Source organism: Pterocles gutturalis, unplaced genomic scaffold (genome assembly GCF_000699245.1).
Source record: "Pterocles gutturalis isolate BGI_N339 unplaced genomic scaffold, ASM69924v1 scaffold4382, whole genome shotgun sequence".
In the NCBI taxonomy this organism is placed as follows: domain Eukaryota; kingdom Metazoa; phylum Chordata; class Aves; order Pterocliformes; family Pteroclidae; genus Pterocles; species Pterocles gutturalis.
This window is the reverse complement of record NW_010107715.1, coordinates 42135-65150: the sequence shown is the minus strand read 5'-3', so window position 1 is coordinate 65150 and position 23016 is coordinate 42135. Positions and strand designations below refer to the sequence as shown.

The following is a 23016-nucleotide window of genomic DNA, read 5'->3' as shown; positions in this document are numbered from 1 at the left end:
GCACCTCAGCTTCAGAGATGCAAAATACTGTGTTTCCTTCTGTAGAAGTGTATCCCAAAACCTCCCTAAAGAAATAATGTTCCCTTTGGAGAAGACGCCTGATGACTGTACAGGGAGATTTTAGCTAGATTAGGTCTCAACGTATTTTACGGTGATTTAAGGCTTTGCAGGTAGTCACTGGAGACATGTTGCTGAATCCAAGCATCAGCTCTGTGGTAAATGTGCAAGGTTCTTCTGGCTCTGATCCAAAAAGCATGTTATGTAGTCTATACGTATGTCTTATTCCTCACTTATCCTCTGCCATTTAAAAATCTAGCCTAAGAATTTAATTTTATTGTTCATGTTTATATTTATCATGTTATCACACCAGCATTGAGTTGAAAGCATGTCTATTTGTAATGCTAAAAGAACACTTGCCATCAATCAGCTTACAGATAATATTGTAAAGGAAATTAGAATAGGGCTTTTAGGTGTAGTCTGGTTTGGCTCAAGTATCTATGTTCTCATAAAATAAATATCACAGACCATACATTTGCAAAGGTCAGCTTTATGACCAGCTGTGGAGTACGAATAAAAACACATAAGCCGGTAAGAGCTGGCCAGAAGTGTCAGATGGCTGGCCAGCCACTGACAGCCAGACCCCAAGCACCCACTAAAACCCAACTAAAATTATGATATGACACATAAACATCACTCATGGATCCTCCTGGTTTCGGAACAACCTCCTTATGCTTGTAGGAGTAGAAAGGCACTGGTGATGAGCATGCAAGAGTACATTAACCTATTGCTATTCCATATGCTGCTTCCTGCCTCAGCTTATCTTTCTCCATTTTTTATCATGTTGCACTTATTCAGAGTTTCTTAAGGCATGCCTAAATCGAGGTATTAGCAGCTCAACCAGCATAGATCACTACAAGAAAGAAAAGACTTTTTCATAGTAGTAGCACCATTTCTTTCTGTTTAAAGCAGTGACAACTCATCCCCATCAACCTGTTTTACCAGAACATTGATTCAAAGCTGGCTCTTCTTTGCCATTTACCCATCAAGACCACTTTTTCTTAGTCATAATTCAGCAGAGTATCTGTACGCAGGCTTAAATGGAAGCATATGTGTTTGGGACCAGTCACGTGCTTAAAACTAAGTATGTACTTCAGTGCTTTTGCAAACAGCTCTTGCAGCTATTGCTCACTTTAGACCCTGCAGAGTCATCCATCATGGCTGACGGAAACATGCCTGCAACTTTGTTGCTCGAGAATTCATAGGAATTGCCAGGAATTATGATAGTCCTTGTTAAAATACCACTCTGTTGATGAGTTAAAACCAAATATGAAGATAAGTTCCTTATCTCTAAAAATAAGCCTTCAAAGCATGGTATTTCATATTTCAGCCTAAATATTTCACATTTAAGCCTAAATATTTAAGTTTCCTGTTAAACAGAGGGCAGCTCTTTCTAGATTTGACAATTCTTCAAACCTAAGCAATTCTTAATCTGGAGTACCAGCTCTATTCTGGATAAAAACTAGGAAGATCACTGGTTTCACCTCTTTCAGTGCATGACTGTGTTCAGCCTTTTTACCACCATCTGATCAGTGTTGTCTAACAGAAAGACTTTTTGGTAGAATGGCACCTTAAAAAACAATTTCATGTACCAAAAATTTTTAGGCAGAAAACATAGATTGTGTAAGAATAATTTTTAGCACTTTCTGTAGTAATCCTTTGAGGTTCACTTTTTCAGAGTTTCCATTTTAAAATGTCCAGTGAAATATAGTATAGACTAAGTCGTCTGCAAATTAAATGTGTATGACCCACTAGTAATGGATTATTGTCCATATTTCTATTTATAACTGAAAGACTAAATTCATCCTTTTCATTGGCTCCTATTTGCTTGCACCTGAGAGTGAACACTTATTACATTTATTGGATAATAACAGATGTCTGCTGATGTTGAGCTGTAACTACACACAAGCTAATAGATTTGGTAGAGAATGCCATGGAGGTGAAATACTTGATGTCACGACCTAAGTGCCTACACTTCTAGAGCTGACAATGCAGTCCATGCATTTTTTATAAACTAGAGAACTGCTATAACTGTGACACTTAAAATCAATCTTGTCTGCACATCAAGAGTGCAAAATTGTGTGGTCTATGCTATTTTCACTTTCTCCCATTTTTTAAACACTGTAAAGTAACTCAAAATTGGCGATTTTCATACAGTTATTTCTGTTATATAGCGATTAATTTCTTCATTCTTTTTTCCCTCCAGTTCTGTCCCTGTGCATTTAATTGAATGTATTTCTAAAGTCTGTCATACATTTCCCCCTATATTACATCAGTTCCTACAGGAGAAATTGCTTCCCTATCTGTTGAACCACTGGCCATTGTACTTTTCAGGAACACTTTCTCGGGGGTAAGGCAAAATATAAATAACCACCTTTGAATATATTCATGTCGGTAGACTCGGGAGCTGTGCATGATTCAATAGAAGGTGGTCCAGTTATGAGGGAGTGGTGTAAAAATTGGGATCTGCCCTTATGGTTAGCATCAACCTAGTTCCAAAATGAAGGAGGTGATTTTTGTTACACAAAAATGCAGCAATTCCAAATTCCTGGGTAAACCAGCACACCATCCCTGTTAAACAGCTGCGCTTGCATGCAATATTCAGTACTACTGAGATGTAACAACACAGTTTAATATTTCTATGAGCATTTAGGAGCCTCAGTCAGGACCAGGGTTCATGACTGCTCTCTGGGAATGCGTAGAGGACATGGCCTTAGCCCATAAACATTTCTCAGTATTCAGGTCCAGTTCGGCAGAAATAAACTGCTGCTGCTCTGTACTGCTTACCAAAGCCAGCTAATTACAGGGCAGTTTTCAATATGTTGTGTTACATGGCCTCTTTGAATGGCATAGAGAAAGCAAAAACAAGACTCAATTCTTATTGTGGTAGCACAGCCCTAAACTGGACTCCTTTACCAGTATTATCACGTCAGGTCCCCTGACACTCACCCAGACCTGGTTACTGCTGATAGAGGAAAATAGAACACACATACACAGCCTGTGACGGTATTTTCATCTAAACTGGTTTCAAATTTAGATCATACATTTCAAAACAGGAAAAAAGGGAAATGAGATCTTGAGGACATGTTTAAATTCATGAAGTCTTCCCTTTCATGCTGTATTTTAACATTCCCTAGGCTGAGCAATAATACTCAACCTCAGTCATGCATTAACAAATGAAAAAGCACCTGTAAAAATATTGTCACTGTGTTATATCTCCGGTTGCATGTTTTTCAGGGTTTCATAGCTTTGTGATAAAATCTGACAAGATATTTAACACTGAATTGTCTACCGCAAATACCGGGTAATTACTTTTCATAGAAATCCTTAGCTTGCCTACTGTTAAGACACCTATCATGAATTGTCTATTTAATTACCCCTTTATATAAGCAACTCTTTCAAAACTGTCACAGTCTATTAATAAAACAAAGTTTATTTGAAATCCTGCTTAAGTAGATATTTACAGTGCAGCACTTCACAAGAATTCACGCCAAAAGTATATTTTTATGCCTTAATTATTTTCAGTAATGAAATAGACTTACTTAATTTTAAGGCTGTGGCGCAAACTGATTAATAACAAAAAAATGAGACCCAAGAGAGTTATGAAATCATTTGCTGTTGTCTTGCACTTGTAGCTCGAAGTTGCAACTGGAGCCATGCCAGTAGCAATGCAAAGCCACCAAGTACAAACAATACCCTTTTAACCAGCCCATTTTCTCCCCTTTGCTTTTGAAATTACTTTATAAGGGCAAACTTCTACCCCCAGAAGAAAATGCATCATGCCAGTGAGATAATCTGAAGAACAGTTCTTGCTGCAGTCCTGCTGCAGTCTGGTGCTTGCCTCCCCACTGAGGAGCAGGCATGTGTACTTATGTGTTTAAACTTATGAGCTTCTGAATGGCAGGATAGGGTAGGGTAGGGTAGGGTAGAGGAGTAGAGAGTAGAGTGGAGTGGAGTGGAGTGGAGTGGAGTGGAGTGGACTAGAAGAATAGAATAGAATAGAATAGAATATAATAGAATAGAATAGAATAGAATAGAATAGTTTGTTTGCAAGGGCCCTACAATGATCATTGAGTCCAACTGCCTGACCCCTTCAGGGCTAACCAAAAGTTAAAGCATATTATTAAGGGCATTGTCCAAATGCCTCTTAAACACTGAAAAGTGTGGGGCACTGACCACCTCTCTAGGAAGCCTATTCCAGTGTTTGACCACCCTCTTGACAAAGAAATGCTTCCTCATATCAAGTCTGAACGTCCACTGGTGCAGCTTTGAACCACTCCCATGTGTCCTACCACGGGATCCTAGGGAGAAGAGTCCAGCACCTCCCTCTCCACTTCTCCTCCTTGGGAAGCTGTAGAGAGCAATGAGGTCACAGCCTCCTTTTCTCTAAACTAGACAAACCCAAAGTCCTTAGCGCTCCTTATCGGATGCTCAGTCCTTTCACACCTTTACCTCTCCTAAGCTGCCTCTGCAATTTGTCAGCCACCACACATGGAGCCAACCAGGGCCCCAAGCGCGTGCGCAGAACAGACCCTTCTCAGTTCAGGGCAGCTGTAAACAAGCAAAACCCCTCGCAGGGGAATAGTCCCACCAGCTTTCAGGTGGGGGGGCTTCAGGACTCTGTTGGTGTGCTTCCCCTCTGAAGTTAAATTGAGGCAGAAGGCAAACTGGAGGTGGGGAGCCGAGGTGAGAGGGAAATAGTTGCTGGAGGGTAGGTGATGAAATGAGATGAAAGAAGGAAAAGATGAGTCACTGACAAGGAAAAAGACCAACACAGGTTAAGTTTCTCAACATGGCTGTAACAATAGAACAGCTTGTTGCAGCCAAATGGCAGGGTCCTGCTTTTCCTCTCCCATTAGAGATTTTTTTTTTTTAATTCTGAGTTAGTCCTCTTTTCTCCTCTTGAGGAGAGAATAAATCAGCACAGGAGTCCCTAGTCAGCATGTAGCCAGAGGCAAGGACTATTCTATATTCCTACGGCAACAGTGAATTGTTAGATCATATTAGGTGTCTTGTGAAATATCACTGTGAGAAGTAAGATAAACATGGGGAAACTAAGAAAACATACACAAATTAAAATTTAATGAAGATGCATTTAGTTTGTGTATGTGCCAATGCTGGATTTTTTTTTATTGATGGAAAAATGGGGATCCAGAAACCAAACCTAATAGTCCTGGACTTCGAAGAATAGTTTGGTATTCATAGCAGGAAGGAAGGTAGAAAACAGGGGAGGGGAAGGGGCAGTGCATCAGTCAGAATCTTCTTTTATGTGCATTAATGCATTTTATAGATCTAAAAATGAGCAGAAGGACCATTATGACTTACTGCATAATGCATGCTCAGTGCCAAATTATGCTGGCATGGGCAGGGATTCAGGAAAGTTAGTCTAAAAATTCCAGCCTAGAATTCCAAAGCATCTTTAAAATTACACTTTTTAAAGTAAAATATATTTTTAAAAATAAGAGGAACATTTAATCCCTGTTTTAAATAGAGAACTCTTATTGGTTTGTACTAGACACAGACAGTCTTGTTTCAATGTTAGTCATAATACTGTTAAAAACTGTCTAAATTGCTATTGAAGCCACTCCTGGAACCTCTTGCTATAATTAATGTTAGACAAAGAGAAGACTTATTTTACTTTAAAATGGTGGTTTTGAGTCTCATTAAAAACTAGTGCCATATGTTTATAAATGTAACACATACCCAATAAACACAGGAAATAGAGTGGTGCAGTCAGCTCTTATCCTGTAACAATCTTCTCTTGCTGCAGTAGGACAAGTGCACATGCTGTTGGAGCATAAAATCCTGCAAAGCTTCATAGCTCTCGGATACCTTTACTTGTAGAAAGTCACTTTGTCACTTGTAGGTGTATGTTTACACTTAAAGTCTGGGCAAGAGTGTAATTTCTCAGGCAGCCATCAGACTTGTGTAAGTCTGTGTCCTTTTACACATGGTTTACTGTTCTGGGATCAGACTCAGGCCAACCCACGCACAAGGTCTCTGAGCATGGGACCCATCTTTTAGCTCAGCCCATGTGTTACCACAGAGAGTGTTCTCACGCTGCTGTGGTTCAGAACCACATCAGCTCACTGCTCAGGTTATCAGATCAGCAAATCTACCTGAGGCTAAGTTTTCTTTCTTCGTTCTTCAGTCAGCTTGACAGCCACCCCAAAACAGTCCAGAGCAGCCATTAGCTAATGGAAGAGACTTACTGAAACATGTATGCTCTGATATTAGTGTCCATTTCAAAAATTAAGTTGCAGACTCCATTAGGTCCGGCATCTAGCTGTCTTGCTATTATTAATGAAGCAAGAGAAAGCTACACTATTCAGTCCTGGGAACCAAAAAAAGGACACGTTATAGGGAAACTTATCTGAAACTGCAATTAAAAGGTTCCACTTATCAATAGCATTACTGAGTTTTGTTTTCTACACTATCCAGCCAAGCTTAACTGCTTTGTATGCAAACTCTGGTCGTTATGACTTAAGATGCACAAGTGAACAAAACTCACTGGGTAACAGCCATTTATAGTTATATTAAAATTTTAAATAAACATAGCTTTTACTAGTTCTCCCTGTTGTTATTCAGACTACAACCAACTTAAAATCTTCACAGGCTTCTTAGCTCATGTGTTCCAAGTGCCTTATATGGCAGGATTTGGACATGGACAAAGGAGCTCTGATCTGTCAACACCTACCCATGTTTTTTTAAAAAAATTGCATTTAGCATTTTTAAGACAGTTTGATGTGGAAAAGAAATTATAGTTCCAGTTGCTTTTAATTTGAAATGTGAAGACAGTGGGATCCACTGGAAAAATCCACCCAGGATCTTCCGTCTGGTTCAGTGATGTTGATAATCAAGTCAGACAGATATTGTGCAGACAAGCTGGAAAAAACTCTGTTTCCTCTCATTCTCCCACACTTGCTCTGATATTCAGCACATGTACAATGCCTTTTACAGGTACTCCTTCCAGACTGCTCCTTTTTCTCCTAAGAGTGATAGTTGTATGATTTGTTCATTTACTGTCCCTAAGGTTCTTCCCCTCGCTCGCACCTGCTGGGTGTAGGGAGGCTGGCTGGGCTTACTGTGCTTTCAGGCTTCTCCCTTTTCATGTAAAATAAAAAGAGCCAGCAATGTCCACAGGTCTGAGTGGACACAGGTTTGCAGGGGCATGTCTTAGGGTGCAGGTCCTAACTCTGGCCAATGTTAAGGAAATAAATTACATGTTGTTAGTGGTTTATGTATTTTTCTATAAATCACATCCCCAATTTGTCCTTCTCTTTCCAAGGAACCCTATGACTGAACCAGTTCTTCTTCATCTGTGGGGATTTTTTATTTTCCCCTGAATCATGTTAGAAATTTCAAGTCACAGAACAAAGAAAAGAAGTTTGTTTTTTTTAAAGAAAAAGAGTTGGTGAAAACAGCCCTGACATCTGACATGTGGCTCAGTAAATTAAGACATTTAACTTGCTCCTTTCAGGGATGTGTTTAGTCTAGATACTCTTGATTTATATATCTTTTTTGGCTGGGTTGTATTTTTTTATGCAGATTTGCAGTGATTTCATTCAAGCTTATGTTTACTTAGCATGAGGGAGATGTTGAGAAGAATGTGAGTGAATTTAGTGCCTTAAAATGTTTCCCTTCTCAGTTTGTTATTTAAGGGACTGCTTAATTTTTAAAGAAATTTGCCTGTGTTGTTTTACAACCCACCTGAAAGTAGCAGGGGTTTGGAAGGCTGCTGGGAAATCATCTTTGTTTCTCTCTCACACAGAAGTGGCAGTGCACAGAGGATGCTTCTGGCAAACTTCGAATTCACAAGTGTAAGGTATCTAGCGACATACTTGCCATCAGAAAAAGGACCCGCAGCATACACTCCCGGGGATACAGCAGTAAAGACAAAGACTGCAACTGTGGAGACACTGATTACCGAAACAGCAGGACCCAAAGAAAAAATCAAAGACAGTTTTTGAGAAACCCTAATGTGCAAAGTAAGTGTTATCTGATCTCTTGGACTCTGAGGCAAAGAGTGGTGAAAACGGATGGCAGAGTGTCGGTTTACCGAAGTGTTATCTGATCTCTTGGACTCTGAGGTAAAGAGTGGGGAAAACGGATGGCAGAGTGTCGGTTTACCAGTACACTCTTGTTTTCACCTCCGTGTCTATTGAATACACCTGTAATTGGCAGGTTCTACATAACTGCCGCTGTAATAACAATACTAATAACACACCGATTTTTATCCTTTGGATCGCAGTGAGGAATAGTCTTTACGGTGGCGGTGGTGGTGTTCTGGTGCCACCTACTGCGCTGCTCAGACCTGACAACCTGGTGGCATCTGCGGATGTCTCGGTGCAGTTATTTGCTAGATGGCCAGAGCAAATGTTTTCTTGCCTTGTTAACACTGAATTCACATGCTGTTTGGTGACATCCCAAAGACATCTGTCCTGGGGCGCTGCAGCACTGTGTCTGCTGTGGGACTGAAATTCAGCTGGGCTGTGATTTTCCAGCAAGTTAGTACTGAGATTCCCGCAGGTACACGAGTGAGATTGCAGTGTCCTCTAGTGGAGTATGGGCTAAAGGGCATGTACAAGAGGGTTTTGGGACAGCTGTGCTTGGATTTGTTTCTGCTAATGATTTCTACAAAAGAATCCTGTTTAAAGAAGCCATTATTGTAAACGGAACAAGTATTTTCATCTATCTGCCCAGCGAGGAGAGTGAAGTTCTGTAGCTATAGCAATACAAGGGGACCTGGATTTCAGACTTTGTTCAAGAGCAGGCTGTGTTCTCCTGCTCTTTATCTAGAACACTAGACTGGGGAATGAAATAAAGATGGGTCTTTAAAGCAGGAAGATAGTTAAGTCATATGAGAAATGCAAAAGTTAGAAGATGCTGCACAGATGTCTCCGAATGTCAGTATAATTCAAAATATTTCCTGATTTAAAGCCTCCCCCACTCTGGATGTGAACAAGAATCCCTGGTATTCTTTGTACGTTCAACCACAATATTGTCTGTCTTGAGTTGTCTCATTGTTAAGACTAAATACTGCCTTGATATAATTTCTTCCATTTGTTTAGTATGATCTAGGGAACTTCTCAGTGTGTATAGACAGACCTCTGCTGAAAAGTATACTTGTCACTGACTGCCAGCGTGATTCTCAAACTGGGGAATGTTCCCCTAAGTAATATTTTCAAGGGCAGATACCTGTTGTTTGCCTTGGAAAGAGAAGGTGTTGCCAGCATAACAGCAAGTGCTGAATGGGGATTTCAACTGGGGGTCAGGGGGAGTGACGGGGAGAGAAAGAGGGGAAGTATGGAAAACATCTGAAGGGGACACTAGAAAAAGTCCATTTGTTATGCTTTCCTTCTTTACCACATTCTTATTCCTTCCTTCCTCCTCCTTCAAATCCACCTTAGCAATCATCTGAGTAGCACGGAGAAAGGCTCATGATGACGAGACATTGCTAGGGGAATGACTAGTTCAGGACTCAATTTTTAGATGACACTTGGATAAGATGCTTTTATGTTCCAGGCTCTTTCAGTGACTTGATTAATAAGTATCATCAGAGACTGTTACAATGCCAGAAATTGTCCCATCTGACCCTATGAATCTTTCTGCATTATTCTATTAAAGAGTAATATGGTTATAAATCAGAAAGATGCTTTGAAACTAGGGTGTCTTCATTGACTTGACTGGGAAGCCTTTTTTCACCCGACAGCAGGTAACTACTGAAATACTTTAGGAGGACAGGGTGATTTGAATGAAGAGTTGAATGAGGCTCACTATCTGCACTTCTAAAAGATTCTTGTGGGAAAGGTTCAGTGTGAGCCTCTCAATGACACTAACATAAAAATTGCAGAAGAACTGACGCTACCTGCAAAAGGCAGTACTTTCTTAGATCTCCCATTTTATTCTGTTGCATGAATTATTACTAAGTGTTAAGTGACAAAGGTGTGCTCAGCATAGATGTGACAAATGGAAATGTCCTACAACTGATTTTTACAAGCTGAAATGCGTATTTCTAGGGCTCTGTGTGTGTGGTTTTGTAGATAGAATATGCTTTAGTGTGGTATTTACTGTGGGTTTTATCAGCTTGATTTGGGACAGGTGCATTTAGCAAAAGAAGTAAAAAGCATAAGATCTTCCAGATTGAGCCCAAACACAGCTATTTTTGTACATAACATAAAAAACCCTCAAAGAATTAATTGTCTCAGTTAATCTGACTCATATACACATCTGTACTTGCAAAACTCCAAGACAGTAACTAAAAGAGCTGTGACCCTACTAAGCTCAGAGCTTTCAACAGGTAGAAGTGACACAGTAAATCTCACTGTAGCTCTACAACGCAGCAAGTTTTTTGGCAGTTTATGACTTGCACACATAGATATGGATGATGTGTGTGTTGAAGTATTTGTACGTATATAGATATACTGATGTATGGTGGATTCGTGCCCTTTTAATGCCTGCCTTTAAAAAGGAAAGACTCTTACCCTTTTACGAAGTAATTTTTATTCTGAAGTCAAACTTATGTCACACGCTAATTTACAGGTGGTGACCTTCTTTCACAGTACTGAATGGTTTAATCTTCTAAAGTGGTTTCTAATCCTGTGGTCTCTGTTTTTTTGAGTATCTTTCTAGATATCTGATTTCTAAGATATGGATTTTACTTGTGGATATAGATGCTTACTGTGGCATAAGGTTAGACTAGCGTGAAATGCAAATCTTGAAGCAATCAAAATTTCATGCTACAGATGAAAGTGTGGGCCTCAATGTATCAAAAAAGCACTAAATAAGTTTCTGTAAAGCCACAGAGAAAAAAAAAAAAGGTGTTTTTACTGAACAGCATTCTTGCTCTTTGGAATATGCTGTGTGTTCATGGCACGTCTCATGTAGATATGTATATGCAACTGGGAATGTTTCTTTCTTCTTCAGAATACAAACCCCGATTTGTTCACACTCGCCAAACCCGGTCCTTGTCCGTGGAATTTGAAGGTGAAATATATGACATAAATCTGGAAGAGGAAGAACTGCAGGTGTTAAAGACCAAAAGTATCACCAAGCGTCACAATGCTGAAAATGAGGGACAAGCAGAGGAAACCGATGGTGCTCCTGCTGACACAATGATCGCTGATGGCACTGATGCCACAGGTCAACCCAACTCTGTCAGAGTGACACACAAGTACAATTGCTTTTTCTGTGGTTTTTTTTTTTCTTAAAATGAAATATTTGTTTTCTAATTGTATTCTCTCTCTCACCATTTTTTATGATTTTATGGTCACAATATTTAAAAATTTAGAACTTTCATTGTAGGTTTTAGTTAAACCTGAGTTGTACTTCTTAGTAGATGGAATAATTTAACTTCAGTATGTGTATTTGAAAGGGAGACAAGTATTTTAGGTTTTATTTCCGAGGAAGAGTAGGCATCTCCAGAGGGAGATTCATCCTCCATATTGAAGCATCCACCTTATGATGGATTAATCACCCTGTGAAGCTGACACTCCCGCTGTTCTTTATAAATTCTAGTCTACCAGCTTAGCGTAGAGGCCTAAATTTGAGACAGCTGAAATCACACTCTAAATAAGGACAGATTAGATCACTTACATCATCTTTCTTAATGCTTGGTCATTTGCAGCCACTAACAGTAGCTAAGATACATTGGACCCATTTATCCCTGAAGCGATCCACAATCATTTTCCCATCCTGGAAGATGCCTGGATTTCAATTTTTACCCCTAACCTAAATCTCAATGAAAAAGCAAAAATGTCAGGTTTTTATTTGTTTGTTTAAAAAAGCTAATATGATTGATCTGAAAAGCCAGGCAGATGTAGGCAACCAAAAATTTTCTATTTTAACATTTTTATTGTGTTTACAATATAAATACATTTCTCTATTTTCTTCCTTATTTTTTCCCCAAAAACATCAAGGAAAACATAAACATCAATTTTGAATAAGTGAAAAATTATCATCTTCTTACATTGATACTTTCCAGCGATTGCATTAATAAAGTCTTAAATGCTTTTCTGGAAAAAATTATCATTTCTCCATGAAGTGTTTTGAGTTTTACTGAATACAGTATTGCTTTCTGAATTCTTTGAGTGAGGAAAAAACATAATATGAGAACCTGGGAAGAAATAAGCATCTAAATCTTCCTTTCTACTACTAGTCTCAAAAATTGAAAGAAGGATTTTGATGAAGCAGAACCCAAGAAAGGTTGTGTCTATAAAACTGGAATATTTTCTTAACTGAGGAATTTCCATTTGTCAACCTGAAAACTTTGAAAGCCCAGCCTGTAATCTGCTGGATTTTCTATCTTAGTCTGCTTCCTTGGCCTTCCATGCTTTTCCAGTCTTGGTACAGCTGTCTTTTCAAGCTCTAATATGAATCTTTTGTAATTTCAGCAGTTTTTGAGTGTTCTGTTAGCGTTTTTTTTAACCACTTCTTTGAACTCTTTTCTCTAACTTTGGTTCTTCTTGATCTTTATTGATTATAGTGATCTCTAGCCCATTGGCTGTCTATTCTGTTCTTCACTGTTTTGTATATTTAGAAGATGTGTCACATTCATGTGGCAAGAAGAATATATTTCTCAGCAGCTGGTGGTTAAATAAGAAATGGTGCATTTGGTTAACAAGAGGCTTTAAATTCTGAACAGATTTTTATTTCTGTTTCAATTTCATTTCTGATTGGATTAAGAATCTCCAAGATGGCATTGCCATTGCGTTTTTACTTAGTGGGCCCAGAGCATCTGTCATGAATGAGGATTTTTTTTTATTTTACAAAGAAAACAGATTGAAGTAATTATTGATATTATGAAGTCAACATGAGAAGACCTTGTAGATTTTATTTCTTAACAGAGTATAACAAAGAATTGATTAGGAATGTTAGAAGAAAGAGAAGAAATAGGTTGGCAGTTGGGAAACCACTGACCTTCTTTTTCCTATTTTTTAAACTCATGTCTACAGATGTTTTATTCTTCCAAATGACACTATTCACTGTGAGAGGGAGCTGTACCAATCTGCCAGAGCCTGGAAGGACCACAAGGCTTACATTGATAAGGAGGTAAGAGGTATTTTAAAATCTGAGTGAAGTCTTTGCACTCCTAACTTTTCAAATAATAATTCTGACTCAGAAATACTCTCTACAGATTGAAGCTCTCCAAGACAAAATTAAGAATTTGAGGGAAGTTAGGGGACATCTGAAAAGAAGAAAACCAGATGAATGTGATTGCAGTAAACAGAGGTAAGAGAGACGGCATTCAACACTGAAAGCTACACTGATTGCTAAGGCTTACATGTTTTCCAAGTTTTTTGACATGGAAAAGAAAGAACATAAGCTTTACTGATATTTATAACCACTCATTTTAGTTAGATCCCTTTCAAGAGTAGAAGCTACTATGAATCAAAAGAAGATAAATGTTAAAATTTTAAGATTAAATATGTTTGTATTCTACTAACATATTTGAACCCAGCTGTGGTTTTGCTGTGATCTAGCATAGGACCACTCGCACAGATATAACTTCTTTAAATGAAGTTAAAATCTTAAGTTATTCCATGTAGTTCCTTAAGAAAATGTCAAAATTGGTATGTTTCTGGTTTGTTTTTGTGCTGAAAAAGGTTTCATGACTTGATAACTCCTAATAATTTTCCCCGTAGCTATTACAACAAAGAGAAAGGGGTAAAAGCCCAAGAGAAACTCAAGACCCATCTTCATCCCTTCAAGTAAGATTGTTACTATCCTCTCACTCTCTCAGCTGGCTTTTTAGTGACTGGAGGAATACAGTTTTGGGGCTTCAGGGGTTTTTTTGTGAAGAGGGGAAGGGAGGAGGTGAGGGAAAGAAATGATCACGTATAGCAAGCTCTCACAAGAAGCCTTCAGTAGTTTTGGACAGACTTGTGAAGGTTTATGGATAATATTTATAAAACATATTGATAGAAAAATAATCATTTCAGAAGCTGACTGACCATGATGGTTAAAAAGATCCATTTAAACCTAACCACAATAGTGCATCCTTTCTCATGCTTACTGACCAGAACACCTTGTCATAACAGCTGAGTGGAAGCTGAGCTAGAAGAAGGGCACAATCTCATCCTCTCATCTTTAAAAAAGCTAGAAAGATGTAAAAACTGCTAGTGCTGTTAACCAAATTGAGACTATTCTTTGTTAGCTGTGCCCAACTTTCTTTCTGAACAGAGAAGCAGCACAGGAAGTGGATGGCAAACTGCAGCTGTTCAAAGAGAACCGGAGGAGGAAGAAGGAAAGGAAGGGGAAAAAGCGCCAGAAGAAAGGAGATGAGTGTAGTCTTCCTGGACTGACGTGTTTTACCCACGACAACAACCACTGGCAAACAGCACCGTTCTGGAACTGTAAGTCTTTATGTCCACGTGCTGATATGATCTAGGTTATTCTGCTGTGTTACAGAGTTTCCACTTAATGCAATTAGAGCATTATTTTGAAGAACTGGGATTTAGTAATGCTGCTGCTGCTGGTATTCTGAAGTATGAAGGAAGAATGGCACTTCACTGTGCTTGTAATTCTTGCACTACTTATTTATATGAAATTATTACAGGAGGCTTGATGCTAAACACTGCAGAAACAAAAAGGAGAGTTGGTCTCTAAAACACAGACTTCTGTAACCAGACAGTGAGATTTGTGTCATCTCTTGAAGATCAAGATGACCAAATATTTCACAGGAATTATGTTTCACGGAAAGAGGGTAGATTTAGATTGGATATTAAGAGGAAGTTTTTTACTGTGAGTGTGGTGAGGCGCTGGAACAGGTTGCCCAGGGAAGCCGTGGATGCCCCATCCCTGGAGGTGTTCAAGGCCAGGCTGGATGAGGCTTTGAGGAACCTGGTCTATTGGGAAGTGTCCCTGCCCATGGCAGGGGGGTTGGAACTCGATGATCTTCAAGGTCCCTTCCAACTGCAACCATTCTATAATTCTATGATTCTCTGAAAAGTGAAAACAAGATGTAATCCAGTTACACTGCTTGGGATTGTCCTACAAAGGCCTGACTGAACAATTCAATTTCCCTCCTATTTGTGTACCAAATAAACAAAATGAGGGATTGCAGTTCAAAATAATAGTTAAGTGGTTACCCTAGGAAAACTCAAGCCACTAAGGGAGATCTGCTTAAAATTAAGCATAGGATTATCCACTGGTCTTCCTTCCCACCTTGCTTCTTTCATTTTTCCTGCATTCAAGTGCCAGGCAAGCTCCCTGCTTGCAAACCCTAACTCTCTCACTTTCATTGCCTCATCTCTCTCACTTGCCTCATTCCTGTACACTGCCTCATGCTCTTTTGACTGCTGTGACATTTCCATCTCACTGGCAATCTGAGTGCTTACACTTCTGTAATTTTCTCTTGTATCTCAGAGGTTCTACTTGGTTAAGGTCACTTACTGTTGGGGGAAATGGTACTCTTATGTATAGTAAGCAACTCCAATGTATCTTGTTTTGTACAAATCTTAAGGATCAGGATTTGTGCTGTTGTTTTGTAAAGTCAGAATTCTGCTCAGTCCCCATAAATAGAAAGTGTCTCATTAACTATAGGATTCACTATCTTCTGCTTTCTTCAACTGCATGTTTGTGAAAATTCCATTAGCAACATTTATTCAGTTTTAGATGAGAATCTAACATTATTCAAATTTAATATTTTTTTATTTGATCTGTAATTTAAGTACATGAAAATCTATAGTAAAGTTTCACTAGCAGAAGAAACAAGCATATTATTTTTCTCTTAAAACTAATAACTTGTTTCTTTAATTACAGTGGGCTCTTTCTGTGCTTGCACGAGCTCAAATAACAACACTTACTGGTGTTTGCGAACAGTTAATGACACCCACAATTTTCTCTTTTGTGAATTTGCAACTGGCTTCTTGGAATATTTCGATATGAACACTGATCCCTATCAGGTAAACTCCTTTCCCTGTTACAAAATGTTGTTCACAAGACTCCTCTAGGTTTTTTTTTACTTTTGTTAACAAGTATTTTTTCCCTCTGTTCCTCTTTTTCTCAGCTGACAAATACAGTACACACAGTGGAAAGAGGCATTTTGAATCAATTACACGTACAGCTAATGGAACTGCGAAGTTGTCAAGGTTACAAGCAGTGCAATCCGAGGCCAAAGGGACTTGAAACAGGTACAAGAAAAATAGAAGAGAGTGTTTATTTCAATTCTTTGAATTTATTTTTATCTGCTTAAATACTAATTGTATCAATGAAGCATTGCTCTCCTAAGTGTTGCTCTGAATAGTTTGGAATGATCCACATACACCTTCCTATACAACCGCATGACCAGGAAGCTTCCTTGCAAATCTGCACAGTTTATTTTAGACAGATATTCATGGCAAACAACAAGATTTGACAGAAATGCTGCAGAAAGGTGGTAACTCAATGTTATTTGAGCTAATCAGTAACAAGCATATGCAGGTCTTCATAGTCATAGGACTTTTCTCTGTTGCAGGATTTATTTGGTTAGTTTTTGCCTCCCAGTAGCAGATGAGGTATTCAATCCTGTGTTTATTCCAATTGCTGTCTACCTATATGAACAGCCTCAGGCTCTGCACCACAAGACTTAACATTGCAAACTTCTAATCAGCAGTAGTCCCCTCCGTTTCTGAGGAAAGCAGTACTTCGCTACAAAAGTACAAAAATAGCTGTTACCTATACTTCATAAGTCTGGAATTCATTGCTTGTAAATTTGGTTAATTGAATATTGTGATTTTTTTTACAGGAATATTCTCTTCTACATATTTTGTGTTGTTGCATCTTTGTATCTCTTTCTTCACCTATAAATATTTCTCTTTTTTACAATATCTAATTGTTTGGGGGTTTTATTATTTTTGAAAAACAGTGGTTTTTCAGTTCTTTTATATAAAACTTCCAGGAAATCTTTGTTGGACTGCAGCTCTGTCTTCATTTAACACAGTACATTTCTTTTTAGGAATTAGATGCTGTGCATGGAAAACTACATTGTGAATGGTTTTACAAGTTCTAAACACTAACAAAAGTTACTCTTGTATTTTCCTATATCAGGAAATAAAGATGGAGGAAGCTATGATCCACACAGGTATCCACACTTTTTTATTCTCCTCAGCAGCTTCTTTCCAAATAATTGCATGACTCCAGTCCATTTCAACTAATGTCTGTATCCTGCCATGTTGCGCACACAGCATAGCTTTTGATGCATGCATTTTCTAACTACTCTACACTGAACTTGGTCATTGTTTTTTAGATCTACCATTCTGCATTTAATGTAGCTCATTGTCATAGCAAGATTTCATACAGCTCATATTTCATGCCTGTATTTCTTAGATGTTTACAAAGGGAAAATGACACAAAAAGCACCACCTCTTTTGGGTTGTTTTCCTGTCATTGGGTTGATTTTGGATGGTTGGGTTGTTTCTCTGGTTTTATTTAGGAAGTCTGTACAGCTGCTTTTTAAATATAACCCAAATGTGCTTAAAAAGCTTTCTGAGGTATGTGTATCCAAAGAGCCTACTCAAACCTTCTCACTGGCTTTAGGAAATGTTGGTGGGTGCTACTTTTATCAAAAGCAGTGCTCAATGTGAGCAGCATGTGCTCAGATGCCAGCAGGAGACAGTTAAGTGTGGCAGAAAGATGAGGCATGAAATTAAACTTCTTAAAAAGCTTGTAATATTGAACTGAGGAAGGGCACCAAGTGAGGGGTTTTATATCTAATGTTTGAACTTGAGGAATACATGGAAGACTACTGTTTGCAAGTATATTTATCTGCAAGTGTACTTGTCATGCCTACATGCTTGTCATGCAGAGCCCACTTCCTCCTGGCGGAGGAACCTGGCAAACATAAAGCAAAACTCAGGTCTTAACAGTACTGTACTTGCTGTTCAGTGAGCAATGCTTGAACTCAGGGGAAAAAACAGATTAGAAGAAGTCTCTCAAGTGTCATATTTAGACTTGATGTCTTCTCATGGTATATCACTTTTATACATTTTCATCTCACTTTGGTGGAGTAGCTTCTTACATACATAATTTGCCTGAGATGTAAACTGGATCCAAGGAGTATACAAGTCTACATAAAACTTCTTTTTCACAGGGTCTTCTGGAAAGAACCTGTCCTTAGCTCCCAGCAGGCAGGGAACAATTATGACAATGTAGTTCAATATTTTATAGATCTCCAATTTAAGCAGCTAATTTTTCCTTGCAGACAATTTTGTATTTTCTCACTTGAGTAGTTTTGGTACCTAGGAAAACTATAAGCTTTCATTTGGTTATATCCCAGTTGTTTGCATTGCTCGCTACAATCTGGTGGGAACGGGTTACTACAATGATAGAAATTAATCCCCATAATTATGCTTTTAAGTATTTCATTACAAGACATCCTTGTAAGCATTCGGTTCAACTACAGATCTAACAGAAATGGTATTTTTGAATTGTAGGAATGCATGAAATAGTAGAGCACACAGGATTAATCTTTAGTACCTTGTTTAGCAATGAAGACATTTTAACTTCTGGTACCACCAAGTCAGTAACCATTCTGCTACCAGGATAAATAGCATGTATAGTATAACACAAGTGATATGCTCTGTGCCATTACATTTCAGCCACCCAGTTTCTCAGTATATGCAGCTGATCAAGTTCAACATTTTAGTTCATGCCCCATCCTGGTGGAAATTGCTGGGTTTTTTCTAAAACTAACAAAAAACATCTATAAAATTAATAGAAAACGTTTCTCAGGAATTGTTAAAAGGATCCCTTAGAGGATCCTTTTCTTGATGCCTGCAGAGGAACCAATGGAATAAGAAAGGAAAAGCCCCATGCCACTGAGTCATCTGAACTACACCTTAGGCTTCCTTCAGACAGTGTAGGTTCTCCACTCAGACCTGTTTCCAGCTGAAAGCATCCTGAGTTAGTACAGCGCTGCAGGTGTTACAAGTATTGGGACAACAGCCCTGTATGGAAACAGCCAGTATAGTGCTGTGTGCTTAACACATAGGGAGAGAGCGTCCACAGGGAAGAACCTGTGGGTTCTTTGACAAATGGAACATGACTCTGCAGCCATGGCTGATAACTGAATGTGGGAATTGCACTCTCCTATCTCTTCTGCATGTCTGAGGGTCTTCAAAGCCACTAAGGAGATGATTGTACCTGCTTATCTGTAGTGTCAGTGGAAATATATCCAGATCCCTTATTAGTTTTGGGACAATGCAGCCACAGATGGCATCATGGGACTCTGAATTACGATAATTGGAGAAGGAAGCTTAGCTAATGCTTGATTTGAAAAAACAAGATGATGTTTTACTGTAAACAGTTAGCAACAATTTTTCTCTCTGTTGGGTTTGTGACATAGCTGAGAGATTCCAAAATACTGATCGAGGAAACCACTGCCATGCTGTTACTCAAATGCAACTCATCTGCACTTTCCCATTTCATACCTATTTGTAATGAGATTTCTTACAGCAGAAATCCTTTTCTCTCCTTACTCCTTCCCCCTGTATACTTTGATTTCAGTGGGAAACTTTTCATGCTTACTCCTAAGTTGTGGAATTAAGCTGTGAGGTGACTTGCTCAGTCAACCAACATACAACCAGCTCTAGGACCTTAAGATTTTGCTTTGCTATTTGTTTAACATGTATGAATGCAAGTTGCCTCTGCCCCAAGTGTTTAAACATTTTCTTTCGCTTGACATGAAGATCACAGAACAACTCGCAGCACCTTCCCAGCTGTGAAACTCCTCTGAAGCTGCAGAAACAGTGCCACATTTAGAGGGCAAGTTACAGATTCAGCACAAAGGACCATGTAGCTCTGACATTCCTTGAGCTGTTTTGCTGGAATACACCAAAGTCTTCGCGAATCTTACTTCTCTGCAGCACAGCCCCATTGCCCTACTGCTGAGGCTGATGAGAAAACCTGCTCCTCCTCACTGGTCCCCAGACCTTACCACCACCCACCCTGACACTCAGGCTTGCCTGGCTCAACCCCCTGTCCCACTGCCTGGGACAGGCAGCAGAGGCTCCTCTGGGCCTAAAGGCACCTTTCTGGCCCCTGCTCTGCCCCCCACTGCCCTGGCCCAACACCAAACCTGTTACTGACCAAGCGGCAGCACTCCAGTTTCAGTTTCTGCCATCACATACCAAACCACTTTGGTCACTGACTTTCCTACAGCAGTTTGTTTTCCTATACAGGATCTGATTTGGCAAAGAAAAAAAAAACATGAAACTATCAATACAAATAATAACAGAACAAAATTTCAATATTGTGTGGTTTATATCTTTGAGGGTTTGGTGACTCAATTCCTCAAAAATTCAACCCTTCCTATGATGTTTTCTAGGGCCCTTTGTTCCTCTAAAGGCTGGAATAGTAGAACTTTTTTTTTCTTGAAACCTCTGCAGTATTTAATTATTTTTTCTTTCAGGAAACAAATTATCCATAATTTGTCTTATGAAGATGGCTCTCATGTGGCCATGCCATGATTTCTTTTCTCTTGTTTGCTTCAGGAAAAGAAAGAAGATGCTCTGCCATAGCTGTACTATCAGATCCAAAAAGCTTGTGTTGCCTCCTGTAAGAGGGAGTTCGCCAAGTGTCTGCAAAAAAAACCATTTCTAGAACTTGTTTTTTTAAAAGTATTTACATTTGAAATTGCAAAATATTTACAGCTGTCATATTAGGTGAAGAAATATCAATTAAGATTAAAGATTCAGGTGTTTCCAAGTAAGGAAAGAGGTCTCCCTTTGGTGCAGAATAAGACCCCTCATCATAAGAAAATCTCAAGTCTTTATCTGACCATAATGGTATTTTTCTGACTTTCCATATGATGGGGTAAATAGTGGAGAAATTATTTCCACTGTGAAATCCCAAGCTAGTAAGTAAAGAAGCAAAGAATATAAGCTATGACAGACAGAAGTTGTGTCTTCTCTTTTACTTGAACAATGTTCATGCTGTTGGACTGTAGCCACTTGAACTTCTAAGGTAATTACTCTTAGCCTGCCTGCCTGTACAATTTCTAAAGACAGTAAGTCATCTCAGTGAACTAATTACTAAATATTGCCTACAACATAATTTGTAAGGACAAATTTGCCACTTTTCCTGTCAGGCTTTTGCATTACCTGATTAGTTTTTCCTTATAGTCCACTTTGTTGATAAAATCTTTGGACTGAACACAGTCTGTGCAATGAATTAGATGAAATAGTGCTATCCAGTGTTACTTGTCAATATAAAATTTCATGCTACATTTGATAATCTGGGTCACTCTATTCACTGTAGTGACTTTTAAAAATCTTTTGGAAATGGGTTTCCTTCATGTCTTTAATTTTTCTGGCTGTCATCAATATAAAATGCAGCTCCATTGCTACTTACCAACTCATATGTATGCCCTTTATTCAAACTTATTATTTGATAAGGCTGTTAGAGATTTTCTTTGAAAGCTTTTTTAAAAAACAAAAACTATGTATATTTTAACATTATTTTACAGAGTGGTGCTGTCCTATAAATTAATTCACACCAAGTTTTTACAGCTTTTATTTCTCCTAATTGGTCCATGTAAATTAAATTGAATGTTTACAAAGTAAATAAACTACCTTTGGCTATCAGTTATTAAATAAAATGTGTCTGGTTGGTTTGTAGACCATATGTCTCAAGCTACCCAGACACCAAATTCCTGTGGGTGTTGTTAAAAGTTCAGGTCACTAATGACTTTCAGAGTTAGTCCCATCTTTTACACTTAAGCATTGTTCATTTATTCCATATTTTGGTGGAGTGTTCAGGAAAGGCAAATGGATTATTCATGTATTGAAGCACTTTTTCTGCCTTGAAATATCAGAGGGAAGATTTATCTCTGACAGTCATCACAAAGCCCCATTAGACCAGATTTTGCTCTTTTTCACTCAGTCCAAGGATGTAGCAGAAGACAGGGAGCTTCTTGCTGTGTGTTTAGCAGAAGCTGTGGATACACCTGAGCCCAGAATCATTAATATGATGACAGAAGACGTGGAGCATCTTGCATCTTGAGCTACATACATTATGTATAGCAGTGCTTTCAAGCAAATTGGAGTAGAAACACATGTGGAAGCTTTGCTTGCACTTCTAAGCTGGTATTCACCATTAGGCTTTATTCTTTCTTTCAACAGAGGACAGTTATGGGATGGATGGGAAGGCTAACCTGCCCAGTTTCACTGGCAACATCGAGTGGCAAGGACTGGAAGACTTGTACAGTGTGAATGAAAGCATATATGAATACAGACACAACTATAGACTTAGTCTGGCTGACTGGACTAATTACTTGAAGGATGTAGATAGAATGTTTGCACTGCTGAACAGTTACTACCAGCAAAATAAAACAGACAAGGCTAACACTGCTCAAAGCAACAGGGATGGGGACGAATCATCCACATCCTTTACCTTGGTGGAAATGACTTCTGCTGAAGAATCGAGCGGCCTGCCTGCAGAAGAGTTGCAGCTTATTGTGCCAACGGACTTTGCAGCCCTCGCTTTGAGCACAGTGAATTTAAGTCAGGAGAGGAAACTTGAATTAAACAATGATATTCCTGAGAAAAGTCATTTGAATGACGCACACTGGAGAAATAATCATCAAGCTGAAAAATGGACAGAGGATAAAGAATCGGACCTTTTTGACATGGATTTCAGTGGAAACGGTTTGATAGAGTTGGAGTCTCGGCATAGTTTCATGCTACAACCCATCAGCATTTCTGAAAAAGACACTCATCAGGACAGTGATGCTGTCGAAGATATATTTAAAGATCAAATATATCTTCCCGTGAGGTCCAATGAACCCCTTGTTCATCAGGCTGTAAACGTATCCGTTAGGAATTCATCTATCAGTACCCAGAAAACAGGAACTTTCTTAAAAAAAATGGAACATAGTCTTGCAAGGGAAACTTCACAAATCCAAAATGCAGAAGGCAGTGCCTCAGCTCCACTCTCCTTGGATTAGATCAAGTTGTAAACCATTAAATAAGTTCTCCTTTT

General features: G+C 38.8%; 1 protein-coding gene across 1 annotated transcript in view; it reads left to right on the top strand.

The window, feature by feature from the left end:
- SULF1 (sulfatase 1) overlaps positions 1 to 23016 on the top strand; it is a 63293-nt gene extending 40277 nt beyond the window's left edge. The window contains exons 11-20 of the mRNA XM_010088193.1: positions 7829 to 8045; positions 10984 to 11230; positions 13011 to 13107; positions 13193 to 13287; positions 13701 to 13766; positions 14239 to 14411; positions 15820 to 15962; positions 16067 to 16190; positions 17086 to 17119; positions 22158 to 23016. Coding sequence (XP_010086495.1) covers positions 7829 to 8045; positions 10984 to 11230; positions 13011 to 13107; positions 13193 to 13287; positions 13701 to 13766; positions 14239 to 14411; positions 15820 to 15962; positions 16067 to 16190; positions 17086 to 17119; positions 22158 to 22188 — 1227 coding nt within the window. The 3' untranslated portion in view covers positions 22189 to 23016. The remainder of the gene's footprint in view (positions 1 to 7828; positions 8046 to 10983; positions 11231 to 13010; positions 13108 to 13192; positions 13288 to 13700; positions 13767 to 14238; positions 14412 to 15819; positions 15963 to 16066; positions 16191 to 17085; positions 17120 to 22157) is intronic.